Raw genomic sequence first — 17289 nt, 5'->3', positions numbered from 1 at the left:
GGCGCCCCTCCTTGAAGCGTTATATTGATGACTGATGAGGAAAGGGAGTCGGGAGCCCGGCCCCTCCCGTGGATCTGTTGGGTGAGAACTCCTGGAGCTCTCTCAAGCGAGAGTGGTTGGACTGGTTAATCTCTGGGGTCTCCTTAAACTAAAAAAACTACTAAAAAAAAAAAAAAAAAAAAAAAAATCCAAGAAGTGAACATCTTAGAAAATTTACAGAGTTTCTAACAGAAATTTTGAGTAAAATTTAAATTTACTTTTTGTAGAGTGCTAAAGGTATTAAAAAAAAAAAAAAACTTGGTCTGTTTAAGCTTTTTAAGATTAAGAATTTTTTCGGGGCACCTGGGTGGCTCAGTTTGTTAAGTGTCTAACTTCAGCTCAGGTCATGATCTCGCAGTTTGTGGTTCGAGCCCCGCTTCGTTGGGCTCTGTGCTGACAGTTCAGAGCCTGTAGCCTCTTCGGATTCTGTGTCTCCCCTTCTTTCTGCTCCTCCCCTGCTCATGCTCTGTCTCTCTCTGTTTCTCAATAATAAGTAAATGTTTAAAAAAAAAAAGTTAAAAATTTTTTTTTCTCAATAATGTCAAAATTACTTCCTGAACTTCCTCTTTGTACTTTCACAGTTATACATTAAGGTACATGGTGTTACAGTGTGAAGGATCTCGTGTCTTTGGTCTTTGAATCACAATAAGACACGACTGGGGCAGGCTGGGGTCATGGTGGGAGAAGGCACCGTGCTGTTCAGGCAGAGCGGAGGGCCTTTTATTTATTTATTTTTTTTTTGAGTCAGGAGCTTGGAGGACAGAAGAACTCCAGAATTAGTGAATGTACCTTTACTGTCAGGAACGGTATTAAAAGATAGACATGCAAAATCCTGCGGAGAACATTGCGGATTTCCAGCACACAGGAAAGGCAGCCCCCAGCCCTTGGGGACACCAGAGTCTTTGGATTTTTCTCACTGCTCAGGGTGTTGCTTCTGGTCACTTTTCCTTTTGTGAGTGTGAAGTCAAGCTGCTGGTTCTGGGCCTTCCTCATGCTGTTTCCGGAAAAAATCTTCTTTAACTTTTATTTATTTGTTTATTTTTGAGAGAGAGAGAGAACAAGGAGAGGACGGGCAGAGAGAGAGAGAGAGAGAGAGAGAGAGAGAGAACCCCAAGCAGGCTTTGCACCATCAACGCAGTGTGCAGTGTGGGGCTGGAACCCACGAACCTCAAGATCATGACCTGAGCCGAAATCAAGAGTCAAACGCTCAACCGACCAAGCCGACCAAGCCGCCCAGGCGACATGAGAAATTTCTGCAAATAGAGTTCACTTGGATTTGTGACATCCTTGATGTGGTTAATCTTTGGGATTCCATCTGGTTTGGGCCAGTTTGCATTGTTTTGAATTGCAGACTTTGTGGTGTTAGGTTGCAGAGTCAGGGAAAGTTTACTTCTGACCTTTATGAGTTCAAGGGTAGACTTGCCCTTTGCCTGGAAGGCTGTTACTTTATTGAGGTGAGCCATTGACTGAGGTTCTGTCCCACTTAAGAACGTGCTAGTGCCTCAGGGCCCTTTGAGGAGGAGCCTGCTTTCAGGATTTGTTAAATGAAGAGATTTATCAAACCATGATGGCATTTGAAAGGAGTAGGAACAGAAGTCTTTGCTTCAGTTTTGAATGGTTAGAAGTTTTAACCCTTCAATAGTGAATAATTTTACAGAAGTTTGGTAGTTCCCCTACTTGATATCTCTTGATTTGAAATTCAGGTCACTGAGTCCATTTTGGCAAAACTTGCAAGTGAATCCCACCTCCAGGACTCATGCTGGCCGCGGTGGCGGGGCCTTGAGGGGACACATTCTTCCCTCCCACCCTTGGTCACCTGGCCCCTGACCTACTGAGAAAGCTTTATTTTTCCTCGCCTCACACCCTTCCTAGACAGCTTTGTGAGAGACTGTTGGATGGAGGAACCGGAGACTGCATAGCCCCCTCTTCCCCAGGACAGGGCTGGTCGCGCCCCATGTCCTGCAGGCTGTGCCTTTCCTCAGCTCTGGGATGCAGACTTCCAGCCCATCAGAAAGCACCACGGGGGGAGAAGAGCAGACACAGTCGGGTGGGGGCAGAGAAATCCCTGGCCCTGCTTTTTTTATCCCTTCCAACTGAAGCCTTTCTTTCCTTGACCTAGGTGTGTCTCCAGCACCTGAGTGGTAACTGGTTAGGCTTGCCTTTGGCTCCATCTGGTGGAGCCCAGGGTGGGGGAAGTTTGCTTGAACAAGAAGTGAGGTTGGCAGAGGAGGCGTGTGTGCGTGTCTGTGTGGGTACACGTGCATATCTGCGTGTGCATACATGTGCGCATGCATATGCGTATGCATGCCTGTGAGTGTGCGTGTGTGCGCATGAAGGCGAGAGAGGGAGATTGGCTGCAGGCGGTGGTGTGGAGCCTGCCGGGTACTGGAAGGGCAGAGGGAGGGAGTGGGGGAGCACCTGGTACCAGGGACAGCGTTTCGAGGGGGAGCTCAGGTGTCCAGGTGGGTGGCGACTTGAGCGGCAGGAGAGCAGAACCTGGTCAGAGGTTCATGGGGGGGGAGGACCCCTTCAGAGTGGCCTCAGCCCCCCACCTGTTTATTGGTGTGCCCATAAGTTCTTTCTGCAATTTCAGTGATGATCTGGGATGACCTGAAAAAGAAGACTGTTATTGAAATAGAGTTTTCTACGGAAGTCAAAGCAGTCAAACTGCGGCGAGATCGGTAGGTTTGCTATCTAAGTGTTAAAAGGAGAATGGGTGGTTTCTCTGAAGATGGCTGACACTTTCTTTCACATGGAAGGAAGAAGTGTGTTTAGGAAAATGTCTTCAGATGTCGTGACGGTAGTTCATGACCTAAGGACGCAGGGATATCTGTGTTGCCACAAAGGTGTGAATTTGTGAGCTTCCAGGGATGGCACAGAAGCAGTGACACTGGATGGGGCCGGCAGCCTCCAGCGGCTCTCAGGCCTTCAGAGACCTGTCCACATTCAGCATGTTCCCACTGGGGACACCAGGGGAGAGCCTGGACTTGCCTCGCTCTTAGTCCAGCTTTTCTAAATGCTGCCTCAGTAAATGATCCCCTTTGAAGGAAAAGGAAAGTTTGGAGACTCCTCAGGGGAAGGTGGCATTGATGACACCTGTGGAAGTAGCTTCTGTCAGCTGTTTACTCAACGGTGCTCCGAACAGAGACGTTCTGGTACATGGAGTGAGATAGACTTTCGGTGATTTGGATTGTAATGTATGATTTGTATCTTCTACTCAGTGTGGGAGGACAGAGGTGCTGAGCCAAGTGAATGCAGTAGGGGGCTGTCACCTGTCACACCTGCACTTTTGGGGTTGTGACTTCCAGTAACATCGGTTTTTAGGACCTTTTTTTTAATGTTTTATTTATTTTTGAGAGGTAGAGAGACAGTGTGAGTAGGGGAGGGGCAGAGAGAGAGGGAGACACAGAATCTGAAGCAGCTCCAGGCTCTGAGCTGTCAGCACAGAGCCCGACATGGGTCTCGAACCCACGAACTGTGAGATCATGACCTGAGCCGAAGTCGGACGCTTAACCGACTGAGCCACCCAGGTGCCCCTAGGGCCCTTTAATAATGCAGATACTTGAGCCAAATACGGATCTTTCTAACATTTCTAAATTGTCAAGACGTATTTAAAAGTTTACAGAGAAATAATTTCTGCCTCATGATTCTTACTCTAGATGAAATATTAGATGAAAATGTCTATAAATCTCAGAAAGGTCTGTTAGGCAGCTGGCAGCCATCTTGTTAACCAGTGTCTGCCACAGCCCCGTGCTCACAGGTGACCTCCAAAGATCACTCCTGCGAGGGGCTCTGATGCCAGAGCGATCCTTCTGGATGTGCTCTTTGTACTAAGTTTCCAAGTGATAAGAACAAAAATCACAGAATGCTTGAGTTTCGCTTTTGGGAATAGGAGTCCTGATTTTTTTTTTTCTTTCCAGAATCGTGGTAGTTTTGGACTCAATGATTAAGGTGTTTACATTTACACATAATCCTCATCAGTTGCATGTCTTTGAAACCTGCTATAACCCTAAAGGTAAGCAATTCAGAGGTGTCACTGTGGAAATTGGCATCTTCACGTTCTGTCCAGGCGTACACAGACTTGTGCTTGACGCCCTTTCCTCCGGCCCGTCTTTGTCTGAGTGGCATTGCTCTGGTGAGACGGGTCCTGAGGCACATCCGGGACACCCTGAAGGAGACAGGCCCCTCCTTTTTTCCTTCTCCACCCTTTGCCTCCGGTCACTCCATTTCGCTCCTGGCCACGTGCTCACTTCAGAGCCTGGCCTGGTAGGCAGTGGCTCTGAGATTGCCTTGTATCACAGTGGGGGGGCGGGGGTGGGGTGGGGGGGGTGGAGTTTGAGGGAATTTTCACCGTCGTTGTCAGCCACTCAGGAGCCCCGCAGTTGTGTGTCTGCTGAGTTCTGAGGGGTTTCCTTCCACCTTTTCTTTGCAGGGATCACAGATGATTGACTTTGCTATTCGTTATAGCATCTTAATTTCTTTTTAAAATGTTTAGGTTTTTATTTTACCTTAGCTTTATTGAACTATAATATACATAAAATTCATTTTTTTAACGTCTGTTTATTTGGGAGGGGGGTGCAGAGGGAGTGAGAATCGCAAGCATGCTCCACGCCATCAGCACAGAGCCTGACATGGGGCTTGATCTCCTGAACTAGGGGATCATGACCTGAGCTGGAATCAAGAGTCAGGCGATTAACTGACTGAACCATACAGGCGCCCCCCCTCTAAGGCTTACCAGTTTCAAGTATATTATTTGGTAATATTTAGTCATTGTAACACTTGTGTAACTACCACCAGAATTGAGACAAACCTGTAGCATCACCCAAAAACATTTCTTCAGGCAGTCCCTTTGCCCACCTGTGCTTCAAGTTGTGCCTTTTCAGATGTGTTTGGTGTTTTTCTTTTAGCTTAGTATTTTTTGGATTTCTCCGTGTGTTCAGTAGGTATGATTGTTTTCCTTGCTAAGTAATACCCCATAGTACGGCTGTCCCACATTGTTAGCCACACTGGTGTTTTGCTGAGAATATTCACATACATGTCTGTATGGAGGTAGTATTTATTTCTCTTGGCTAAATACTGAAGAGTACAGTTGCCGGGTCCGGCTGTAGTTCTGAGTCTGACTGTGTTTTCTGGCCTCCCCATTGGTGATCTAGGAGAGCTCCTTAAAATTAGGTAGTGTAAGTCTTCCAATTCAATTTTGTTCTTTTACAAGAAAATTTGGCTATTCTGTGGCTTGCCGTTCCCTATAACTTTCAGTATTGCCTGGTCTGTCTCTTCAGGAAGCCTGCAGAGGCTGTAATTGTGACCACGCCCACCCTGCAAGGGGATTGTAGATTGTGGCCGTGACCGTAGTAGATCAGATCAGGCTCTCTCCATCTGTCAGATCTTCAGTTTTCTTTTTTTTTTTTTTTTTTTAATATTTTTTTATTTATTTCTAGGAGAGAGAGAGAGAGAGACAGCGTGAACAGGGGAGGGTCAGAGAGAGAGGGAGACACAGACTCTGAAACAGGCTCCAGGCTCTGAGCTGTCAGTCAGCACAGAGCCCGATGCGGGGCTCGAACCCACGAACCGCGAGATCATGACCCAAGCGAAAGTCGGACGCTTAACCGACTAAGCCACCCAGGCGCCCCTTCAGTTTTCTTTACATCATGTTACAGTGTCTCATATGGGCACTGTTAAACTTACCCCTAAGTGTTTTTGGTTGTTTTATGCAATGGGGTTTTTTAGATTTCATGGTTTTGTATTCTCAGGTAGCTAGAGCCATGGAAGACGGACATTTGACAAAGTTCATTCAAGAACAAGTTCAGCAGATGTTTGCAGTTAAGAGGTGGCCTAACGGGAGTTAGCTTGGTCTGTCTGTCCTCTAATACCCTTTATAATGAAAAGATTTTTTGATTCTGATATAAATGGAAACCCATGAATAAGTCTTACTAGTTTTTCTTGTGAGCTACAGGGCAGAGAGCAAGTTTTATTTGGAGATAGCAGAGGCTTTTAGATAGTCCTGAGTCCTGATGGGTTTTCTCCGTCTCCAATCAGGCCTCTGCGTCCTGTGCCCCAACAGTAACAACTCCCTCCTGGCTTTCCCGGGCACCCACACAGGCCACGTGCAGCTCGTGGACCTGGCCAGCACCGAGAAGCCACCCGTGGACATTCCTGCCCACGAGGGCGTCCTGAGCTGCATTGCTCTCAACCTGCAGGGAACAAGAATTGCAACCGCATCTGAGAAAGTAAGTGTGTGTCTCTCCCTTCGTGGAGCCGAGCGCCTGGCCCAGCTGCCGTTGCACTCCCGGGACTTGACTTGTGGGCCCCACGGCAAACTGGCCCTTCCCTGTGGGTTCTCGGCCACCGCCTCTTGGGAATCAGGTTGCAGTTGACAAACATAGTCAGTCGAAAAGTCGTTTCACTTGGTGAAACCTCTTTTTGGGGAGCAGTTTGTGTGTGTTTTTCTAGCTGGCCACGAGAGTCCTAGTGAGGACAGCATCTCCAGACAGAACTGAGCCCTCTGGGAGCGGGTCAGCCTGGGCTGTGGTGGTCGCTCAGGCGATGCCAGGGCAGGGGATGCAGGGGGCTCATGGAGCGCTGGTGCCCAGGGGCCTGGCTCCTACCCAGTGCTCTCGGGCTGGACAGCTACCAGCTAATTCTTTAGTAGACAAGGGGCCCAGTTGAGATTTAGATGATGTGGGGGATTTGGGGAAGGGGTTGTATGGGCTAATGGGTTTGTGAATATGATATTCATTTCAAAAAACTAAAAAGTTGTGAATGATAATAAAACACTTCACTGTTTTTCAAAGGGGACCCTTATAAGAATATTTGATACTTCATCAGGGCATTTAATCCAGGAACTACGAAGAGGATCTCAAGCAGCTAATATATATTGGTAAGAAAGCCACGTTCTCACCCGGGAGGCCACTGCTGTGGGGTGACTGCATTGATACAGGGCCTGTATGACTGAGGGAGTCAGGACCCCCTGCCCAGGTGGGCAGAAGGTTGCTGTGCTGTTAGGGGATTAGGTTTGAGCTTGTATTACTATGACTGACTTTAAAGTGTCACCTTGGGAATATGCACAAAAGTAGACAGAATGTGATTAACTACCATTGACCCATCACCCCGCGTCCGCATTTGTCCGTGTTCGTCAGTCGTCTTTCCCTCCACTCTTCCTCTAGCTTGTCTCTAGGATAAGCTCTGGTCTTTTAAGGCAAACGCTGGAGCCTTGTTAGCTCCACTGCAGTCACTCAGGCGCCTCGGAGGCACCACAGCCCACGGGTTTGTGGCGCTGTGGTGACGGTCCCCTGCGTGGTGGGGTCTCTTTCTTGGCACCTGTGGCCTTTGCAGGTGCTGAGCAGCATTTGGGTCTGTGAGACACACATGGAATTCATATACGAACTCAGGGCATGTGCCCATCCCGTGGGGCTCTCCTGTCTGTCTGTCCTCACGCCGCCTCTAGCCAGAATGGGGGCCCGCCCTGCACCTCCAGGGCCCAGGCGCGTTGGACAGTTTTCTCACCTGGGGGCCCCCAGGGCCTCAGGGTGGGTTTACAGGAAGCCCTTCCCCTCCCTGGCACCCAGGGAGGGCCCCTGCTGTGACACGCTGGGTGGTCCCACGGAGAGTGTGGCAAGGGTTGGGGGGGTGCCGGGGGAAGCTGGTTAATGGAAGGCAGTGATGCTTAAAATTGCTCTCTGGAATTCGGGGAGGTTTCAAGACACCAGCCCACGTGCTGTGGCACTGTGGTTGGGGCCGGGCTCCTCTGCAGCCGCACGAAACTAGAGCTTCATTTGATTTCTCTGCAGCATTAACTTCAACCCGGACGCTTCCCTCATCTGCGTGTCTAGTGACCACGGCACAGTGCACATTTTTGCTGCCGAAGATCCAAAAAGGAATAAACAGTCCAGGTAGGTTTCCCAGAGCTGAAAGGACTGGCCAGTCCCCCAGGCACGTGCAGTATGAAGGCCACGTACACATGGGTACAGCCTAGTGCTGTAAATGCATTTTACTTTACCGTAGGGTTTTCTTTTCTCTGGCTTACTTTAGTGTAAGAATACAATAACACATATAACGTACAAAATGTGTTAATTGACCATTTGTTATTGGTAAGGCTTCTGGTCTCCAGTAAGCCCAGAGTTCAATTTTGGGGGAATCAAAAGTTACACACAGAATTTCGATTGCTGGGTGTTGGTGTCCACCCCTCTCACTGTTCGAGGGTCCACAGTAACTGATGTTACAGCGGACATCGTTGCTTGCTTGTCTTTAGCTGCTTAGTGTGTGACCAGGATCCAGTCACCTTGCCTGTGGTTTAGGACTCGCACCTGAGCCCTGGTGGCTGTGGTTGTGTCCCGCAAATCCGCTTAGTGCAGTAGAAACCTGGTCAGCTTACTGGTGCTGATGGTTTCGGGGTTTATTTTAGGCCATTTGGAAGCACTTTGTTTTTTCATGCAAGAAGTAAAATTAAAAGGAAGAACAGAATTTAAAGCATCTGGGTTCAGGCTGTATGAAAGAGCCGCGTGTTTCACCTTTGTCATGGAAACATAACTGCCTTTTCTCTCCTTCCTCTTCTCTCCGCCCTCGCCTCCTAGTCTGGCCTCAGCCAGTTTCCTTCCAAAGTACTTCAGTTCCAAGTGGAGTTTTTCCAAGTTTCAGGTTCCCTCAGGCTCTCCGTGCATCTGTGCCTTCGGAACAGAGCCAAATGCTGTCATTGGTAAGTGGTCCTTGGCGCTGGCTGTCCCGTGCTCACTCTCCTGGGGCCCAGGGGTCCCACTCAGGGCCTGCACAGCTGTGAAGGGGGACACCAGCTCCCCGCCCTCGGGGTTTCCCAGGAAGATGTGGGGGCAGGGTTTTCTCCCTCCGCACGTCAGTGGGACACACAGACCAGCCCCAGAGCAGGTGGGATTCCTGACTGACCGCATGTGCACTCAGTCAGGAATGGGGTCCCTTGTCGCCCACAGTCACTCTGGGCTGGTGCTCAGAGCAGGGCCGTTCACAGTTCCGCTCAGTGAGGTCTGCTTGCTTTGAACTTTGAGGGAAGAAACACGTGAGTAAAATGGTCTTCTTCTGTCTCAGCGATTTGTGCAGACGGCAGCTACTACAAATTCCTATTCAACCCCAAGGGGGAGTGCATCCGGGACGTCTACGCGCAGTTTCTAGAAATGACCGATGACAAGCTGTGACTCTCCATCAGGAATGCAATCAACACCCATGGCCGACCGCCACCAAAGCGCTGAGTGTGCCCCACAGACTCCTGGGGCTGGTGCCGGCGGTGGGACTGCCCGGGGACGTCAGTCCTGCAGCCACTCTGTGGTCGTCTGTTTTTCTGAGCAGGGCTTCCCATCTCCAGTATTAAAGAAAGAATCATCATCAAGGCGGCGTAGACACTTACGTGGCTCTGAGCAGCCCGGGCCCGGCTGCCGGCCTGTCTCCTTTAGCTCAGCTGTGACGCTTTTGTGCTTCCGCTGCCCCCCCCCCCCCGCTCCCCCCGTGCACTTGGGGGCTCCATACACACATAGGGACTGGGCTGAGAAAACAGTGGACAAATTGAAGTTTGTTTTGGCAACAGATTCCATCATTTTTACTGAGTCTGTAATGGGGAAAGGAACAAATATGTAAATGTTAGTTCTTCTATTACAACCAGATTTTTAAGTAGAGTAATAATACCAGCAGCTTGCCTTAGGAAAGGAGAAGGGACGTCCTTCTCCCGTCCGACCATGAAGAAGAGAAACACGGCCGTGTTCAGGGACGCAGGGTGGGCGTCTTCTCTGCGCCTGTCGTGAGCCTGTGGCGTGGCTGTGCGCCTGTCTTTGTGTCGGGATCTGCGGTCTCCTGAGTGTCCCTGGTGTGTGTCGAGAGCAGTGACCTGTAGACTTTCAGAATCCGTCCCCGAGGAAAGCGTCCCGTAATTCGGGGGAGGGGAAGGGAGCTTTGAGCGTCCGGGCGCGGCAGGAGGCCTTGGCCGGCGCCTCGGGTCGGTGGGTCGTGCGCTGCGGGGAAGGAGAGGCGCGTGGTACGGTTGGTTCTCTAACACTTGGTGACTAACACGGGTCATGGGCTCTGTGGTGTTAGCGCTCCCACAGGTATGTATGGAATTTTCTGAACTTCCCTTTAAAGAGCCCTAACTTCACGGTTTCGATTTCAGGTAGCGAAGCGAACGCTGAAAGTCTGCGGGAGCAGCTCTCTGTTCTGCCTGTTCTTTTACCGTCACGTAATCAACTAACTTTGTACGTGGATTTCAGTGTAAAGTATGCATGTTCTACTTTTGTGTGTATTTAATCATGAAATTTAATTTTGCATTTATTTGTAATGTTTCTTTTAAATAAAAGTGACTAATTTTGTCGTATTCTGTATCCATCAAGGGAAAAGGACTGCGTGTTACAAAACCAAACCCACGGTTTTAGAATCGGCCTCCGCTACCCGTGGGGGCGGCCCTGTGTGTGAGCTCCCGCCGGGGGAGCAGAGGGGAGTGGAGGTGGTTGTTAGCGGGTTTTATCGTCTGGCAGGCAGGCCGAGCCCACTGTGGCGGCAGTGAGGGGGGCGTCCTCCGGGCGGCGCCCGCGTCCTGTCAGGTGCCTGGTCAGGGTTGTGGTGACTCGGCTAACGCTTGAGCCCTAACCTTGCGCAGGGGCGAGGGACGGATCCTGCACGTTCGTACGATTACTAGTTTATGTTTTCCCTAAATACAGTCCCTCTAGCATATCCATCCGTACCTGCCACAGTGCCCAGAGACTGCTTCCAGAGCTGGGGGAGGCGGTGGAGAGGCTGTACCCTGGACAACCCAGGAATGTTCCGGCATGCCCTGTTGAGAGCCCAGTGTGAGATCACGGTCCTGGCTCTGTCACTCTGGGTATGACCTTGCCTCCTCCATACGGTGACACAATAGGAACGTCTTGGGCCATATGTGAAGGAGCCCTTGCCAAGGGGCACCGGAGTTGGCAGCCACAGAGCCACGCTGTCCTGCGAGGGGCCCTGGCGTGTCCCCTGGAGTTTCCCCTTGGGATGGGGAAGGCCCTACTTACCTGGGAAGTAGCCCGGACAGCACGCTGACGGCCTGGAAGGCAAGAGGCAGCCAGGCGCTGTCCACCCACCCAGGCCCGTGCTTGCGAGTGATCACCCCAGGCGTGGCGGAGGAGCAGTGTCCCCAGCACAAGTGCGCAGTCAGGCGAATGTTCTGTGGGCTCACGTAGAACAGAGAAAACTCTTCCAAACCGATAACCATCGCTGTGAAGCTTTGTGTAGAGGGCACAGGACTCCGGAAGCTGGGGACGACCCTCACCTCCTTCCTTGGCTGAGTGCTGCTGGCCCTTTGACATGGGTGTCAGAGGGACGCACACACAAAAGTCCTCCCTCCAGGGGCATCCAGAAGCCCCCACTGGGTGGCTGGGCTGGACAGCTAGTGATTGGTTTGTCACCAAGTGTCCATGTCGATGCTGAGGGGACAGTTCCTTCCCTCTGTGCCGTGGGCTCCTAACATCTCAGGTGGGGACAGAGTCGCCTCAGCGCTCTCAGCTGCCCTGTTAGGGTGTGGGGTCCTCAGGAGTCCTGGACTCCCCTGGGCCTGCAGGGTGGCAGCGGGTCCCTGGTGCCCACTCCCCTCCTCGCCACCACACGTCACCAGCCCTCTGTGGCCCGTGACCCGACGTCTTTACTACGCTTCTAGATGCCAGAGATGGGTTCACAAGACTTGGCCCCTGACCTCTCCTCGGTTCTTTCTGTCACGGGCATTGGATTGATAACAAACTTTGGGAACTTGGGCCAAAATTTTGGCCCTCAAAATGGACCAGAAAATGCTTATGATCAAATCAGTTGTAAAACAGGAAAGAACGGTCTAGAGAACCCGAAGCTGGAAGCAGGAATGCCCCGAGGTGTCACCACAGAGGCCACTCTTGGAAAGCGCCCGCCTTCTGGGATGAAGTTCACAGTTTTCAGCAGCGTCACAGCAGCCGTTCTTTAACTTACTGAACTTCAGTTGCCCAAAGATGCCTATTTGTATTTTTTGCTATTATGAATGTTCTGGAAACCCACCCTTGTGCACACGTTTGCACACTTGTCCCCTTACATTTGCCACTGTCCCTGCTGTGGTTCTGTCGCTGGCTGTGCCCAGCGCTGGCCTCACGTCCACCTGGACTGGGCTCCGGGCAGGCTCAACATTTTGGAACACCTTGTTGGTCATCTGAGATTTTGTTACTTATTCATGCCTTTGCCTGTTTCTCTACTGGTGTATTTTGTCTTTTTGTTTGTAAGGACTTTTTCAATGTACTCTGTATCATTTTTTCTGCTCAATGTCCAGTTCGAGGGTTATTGCTTAGCTGTCTTCACATCTTGAGTATTTACATGGGTCTTTTTCTTTTATGGCTTCTATTGGCTCATGATTAAAGCAAAGCAGCACTTTTTACTGGGCACTATTTACGGATTTTGTTTTCACAGTTCACTGTCACTGAAAGTGATGTCAAAGCGTGTAACGAGGTGAAGGTCGTGTCTTCTGCACCATGGACACTTGGGCATCGCTCACACACAGGTGACCCTGGCCCTGGTGTGCTTCTCAGGGCCCTGGCTGGCACCACTGCCCTGGTACCTCATTTGGCTTAGCATTTCAGCACTCATCAAAGTGTTCCGGTTCAAAAGAAGAACAATGCAGTTGCCCTCTGTAATGCCACTTATCAATTGCTTTATTGCTTATCCACTGACTGAGAATACTACTCCATGGGGAACAAAGTTCTGCTTACGTGGCTCTGCTGATCTTAAGCCTTTTTCCTTCCCAGTGGACTTTACAGTATCTGGAATAATATCTTAAAATAAGAGTATTTTGGTGGAATTAAAAAAATGCAAAAATGAATCCCAAAGCCTAAGGAACAGAACATGTCAGGATTTAATCAGGGCTTTCTCCCGACCGCAGTGTGCTACTTAGTCTCTCGTGCGTACTGTACACACGCTGCCGTTCATATTTGCAGATGATGTGAAGCTGTTCAGCTTGTGTGGGAAGAAGTATCTGAGTTTTTCTTGTGTCCTTCTTGTGTTCTGTTTGGTTTCAAAATAACTATTTACAAAATTACAGTTTGGAAAACTGATGTTTCCACAGTGTGGTTTAATCACATATGGGGCCTACTGAACTTATGACTAAATTTATGGCTTTCATCAAATTGGTGAAAATTTCAGCCATTACTTCCTCAAATCTTTAAAAAAAATTTTTTTTAAAAAATCTTTATTTTTGAGACAGAGACAGAGAGGGAGACACAGAATCCAAAGCAGCTCCAGGCTCTGAGTTGTCAGCACGGAGCCCGACGTGGGGGCCTGAACCCATGAACCGTGAGATCATGACCTGAGCTGAAGTCAAACGCCCAACTGACTGAGCCCCCCGGCGCCCCTCCTCAGGTGATTCTTACTTATCATTGACACTATCACTGCCTGTTCTGCTTTAAAGCCTGTAACCGGGTCTTTTCATTTCAGATGTATTTGTCAGTTCTAAAATTAGTTTCTGATTCGTAGCAAACCTTTGTTTGCTCATCTGAACATTTTTTTAAAAGTTTGTTTATTTTGAGAGTGAGTGGGGGAGGGCCAGAGAGAGAGGGAGACCGAGACTCCCAAGCAGACCCCTCACTGTCAGCCCAGAGCCCAACATGGGGCTCGATCTCACAAACCACAAGAACATGAGTCAGATGCTTAACCAATTGAATCACCCAGGTGTCCCTTGAGCATTTTTTTTACATCCTTTTGCATACTTCTAGTGCCTATGTTGACATCTTTGGTGGTTCTAATGTCTGCTCTTTTTTTTTTTTTTTCTTTTTTTATCCTGAATAGGAGTCACATGGACATGTCTTCGGTGTGTCTAGCACTTTTTGGTTGTGTCCTAGGCATTGCAAATGGTGCACTGTAGATACTATGTATTCTGTTAGGTTTCTCTGAAGAACACAGATTTTTTAAGTGTTTAATCATGCAGAAACGGCGCTGCAGATTCAGTCCCCCCGCGGGGCAGGTGCCAGGGCCCAGGAGAGCAGGGAGCCCTGAGGCGCCCGCCTGGCTTCACACCACTGAGTTTCGTCAGGTGTTTTTCTGCATCTGTTCAGGTGATCATGTTCATCTTTTCTGCTGAAGTGAATCTCATTGAGTTCTGAACGTTCAAGTTCATAACCCTGAGATAAACCCCACTTGACTATTATTTAGTTACTGTTTAGTTACTGCTGAATTCAGCTTGTTTGTATTTAAAGATTTGTTGTCGGTATAAGAGATACTTGTCTGTAACTAAATTTTCTTACACTGTCTTTGCCACATTTTGGATTGTGGATTTCTGGTTAGTAATTTTGCGGTTTGGGCATTAATTTTAAAACTATTTGCTTTGTGCAACAGCCACCAAAACCTAAACATACACTGGATTCTAACCAAAGGAAAGTGGTCCTGAGGGACAGGAGCGACAGCTAGTGAGATGGGATGTTTTTAAAGCTCTGTCCCAGAGGCCGCCATCTCACCCCACCCGTGGCTCTGAGCCTGCCGGACACCTGCCACGCCACGTTCACAGGTTGGTCCTGGCCAGCAGCCCGAGCGCCCTGCAGCCGTGTGAGGTCGTCATGGTGGTGAGTTTCAGTCCTGGGCTGTGGGAGCCGCTGAGGGCAGGTGGAGATCATGACAGTCCAGAGTCTGTCCAGATATCACGGAAGATGGGGTCTCGGTGGCCTCAAAGCGGACATGTGGCTGCAGAAAATCAGAGCATTTCCGACCTGTTCAAACACCTACAAGAGGGGCCGGCGCGTCCATCTGTCAGCTTTGCTGCTGCTGCTGGCCTGTCCCCTGGTGCCGGCAGGCTCTGCCCGATGGCTCCGCTCCAGCAGACAGGAGCTCCCCATCGTCAGGAGCCCGTGACGGGCTAGGTCACTTAGGCTGTAAGCAGAAACGAGATGCCAATCAGACTGACTCATTTATTTGAACATAAAGCACAAGATTTCTGTTCTCAAAATTAAGACCACGAATGAGTTACTTGTCTAATTCTTAGAACGGTCTGCTTTTACGCCATGTTGCAGTAACTGTGTCCTGTCGAACATTGTGCTCTTTTGCAGGTCAGCGCGTGGGTCCCAGAGACACTGTCCAGAGCTCTCCGGGGGCCGCCCTCAAGAGACGCAGGCACCTTTGTGAAGTCAGCCGGCAGCCCTGTCGTCTCACGGAGACCACTTCACACCCCACAGAGCGGTGGACACCGTGATTCGAGAGGACCCCCGGCGGCCCCGCGGTCTGCTTTCGGGGGTGGCTGTGGGCAGGGGCAGCTCCAGTGACGTGGCAGCCATGTCGGTGTCTGAATATAGCGCTGCCCTCCGTGTCCACAGACCGAGGGGCTCCTGGAGCCCTCCCCCAGAGGGACGGAGTGAGACACGGCCCTGGAGGCCCACTCCCCCGTGGTGGCCTCAGTCTCGGTGTGCCTGGTGTTGGGGGGCCCACCTGGCAGAGGAGACGAAGGAAGTTCCTCCTGGGCCGAGGGGTTGACAGCAGGGCGTCTAAACCCTGGAAGCGAGGGTGGTGTGCACACACCTTGCACCCCTGATGGGACACCGAGGGAGCCACCGAGGTGGCAGCACGCGCTCCAGCCCCAGCCCCGCTCGGACTTGTCCACGGGGTCCGATCCACGCAGGCCTCCAGCTCAGTCTCCATGTGTCCCCCACCTTCCAGGTGAAGCTTCTCTCTTTTCTGTAAGATAACACATAAAACTGACCACTTCAGAATACAATTCATGGCCTTAAGTGCACTCCCACGGTCCTACCTCCGTTCCAGAACATCCCTGTCCGCCCAGAGCAGAGGCCTTGCGCCCTCGGGCAGCCCCACCACCCCCTCCAGCCCGCTCTCCGCCCCGAGGACCCTGCCTGTTCTGGACACTTCAGAGAACTGGGATCACCCCGTCTGAACTTGGTGACCCCAGCTGTCTCTCCGGCGCTTCCAAGTTCGTCCCTGTTGTAAACGTTCTTTGTTCTTGCCGCAGGGTCTCCGGGGAGAGGAGGGGCCGGGCGGACCACCCCGCCAACAGCCGCTCGGCTGCCGCTGCCGCCTCCACAGCCGCCTGCCCACCATCCGTAACCCGTGGTGAAGAGGATCCTCTTAGCTTTTTAAATCGTTTAAAAATTTGCCCGCACCCACTTTTGGGGCGTGTACAGTTTTGGGAGTGGTGCCAGGTGCCCCGCGCCCCGCTGCGCGCTCCCCCTTCCCACCGCCTCCACCCCCCGCTGCAGCAACCCCCGACTTACTCTCAACTTTGTGCTTTTTCAGGAATCGTACCGCGTGTGCTTCCTGTGGCTGCGCAAAGAGCCTGAAAACCCCCGAGGTCACCCTTCCACGCCCGGGAGCGGCAGGTCTGAGTCTGGGCGTCTCTAGCGCCGGCGCGGCCGGCCACCCGCAGCTGGGAGGGGCTCCCGCCAGCCCCTGCCCCTTGTCACACGGCTGTCTCCTCTGTGCGCGTCTGCCTGTCCCTCCGGTCACCAGGACGCCCGCCGCTGGGGCAGGGCCCCCTCACGGCCTCCCATCTGAACTTGGTTCCACCTGTGGAGGCTCACAGGCACCAGGGTCAGGGCTTGGGCGTGCGTGAGGGGACGCGGGTCCCCCGGCGCACTGTGCACACGGCTCTCAGGCCGGCTCGTGTGTGTCGGTGGCTGTGAAAGCATCAGTTGTGTGCCCCTCCGACCACTAATGGACACCCGTGTCTGGCCTGGGGAGGTCATGGGTGCTGCTGCAAAGACGCAGAGGGAGCTTGGGGGGGGTTGGGGGTGGACAGGGCTCCGCTTCCGAAGGACGGATGGCCGAGGGCGAGGCTGCGGAGCGTGCGGGGCCGCAGGGGCTCCCCGGCCTCCCTGAGGCTCCTCTCCTGCACGTGGCAGAACTTGCCAGCGATGTCGCTTATGCTCACGTCGCCGTCGTTACCCAGGCGAGCGCCCACAGCACTCGGGTGGCCGTGACGAGGTGGGTGGTCGGCACCATGTACCTGTGGTGCCAGGCAGCCGCCAGCCATCTGCCTCCACCCTCAAGACTTCTTCACCCAAAACACTTCGCTCGCACGAAGGACGCCCTCCCGTCTCCCCGTGTCTCTCGGGAGCCACTAATCTGTTTTATGTTCTGGTCCCTATTGTCCTCAGCGCCGCATCACTGGGACCTTTTGTGTCCGGCTCCTCAGACGTCGCGTAATGACTGAGGTTCCCCAGGCTGCTGCCTGTGCCAGAGCCTCCGTCCTCCCTCCCGGGGCCCGGACCGCCCGCTCCTCTCTTGTTGGCTGCTGTTTCCACCTCTCGGCTCGTAGGCGCA

At 51.7% G+C, this 17289-nt stretch overlaps 1 protein-coding gene across 1 annotated transcript in view; it reads left to right on the top strand.

The window, feature by feature from the left end:
• The window catches only part of WDR45B (WD repeat domain 45B), a 26195-nt gene extending 15823 nt beyond the window's left edge, over positions 1 to 10372 (top strand). Inside the window, exons 4-10 of the mRNA XM_039226452.1 lie at positions 2633 to 2720; positions 3960 to 4054; positions 6076 to 6266; positions 6831 to 6916; positions 7827 to 7928; positions 8610 to 8731; positions 9094 to 10372. Coding sequence (XP_039082383.1) covers positions 2633 to 2720; positions 3960 to 4054; positions 6076 to 6266; positions 6831 to 6916; positions 7827 to 7928; positions 8610 to 8731; positions 9094 to 9200 — 791 coding nt within the window. The 3' untranslated portion in view covers positions 9201 to 10372. The remainder of the gene's footprint in view (positions 1 to 2632; positions 2721 to 3959; positions 4055 to 6075; positions 6267 to 6830; positions 6917 to 7826; positions 7929 to 8609; positions 8732 to 9093) is intronic.
• Positions 10373 to 17289: the final 6917 nt, after the last annotated feature.

The sequence above is a fragment of the Hyaena hyaena genome, unplaced genomic scaffold (genome assembly GCF_003009895.1).
Source record: "Hyaena hyaena isolate Hyena2069 unplaced genomic scaffold, ASM300989v1 scaffold_21, whole genome shotgun sequence".
Lineage (NCBI taxonomy): Eukaryota > Metazoa > Chordata > Mammalia > Carnivora > Hyaenidae > Hyaena > Hyaena hyaena.
This window is presented reverse-complemented; position numbering and strand designations above follow the sequence as displayed.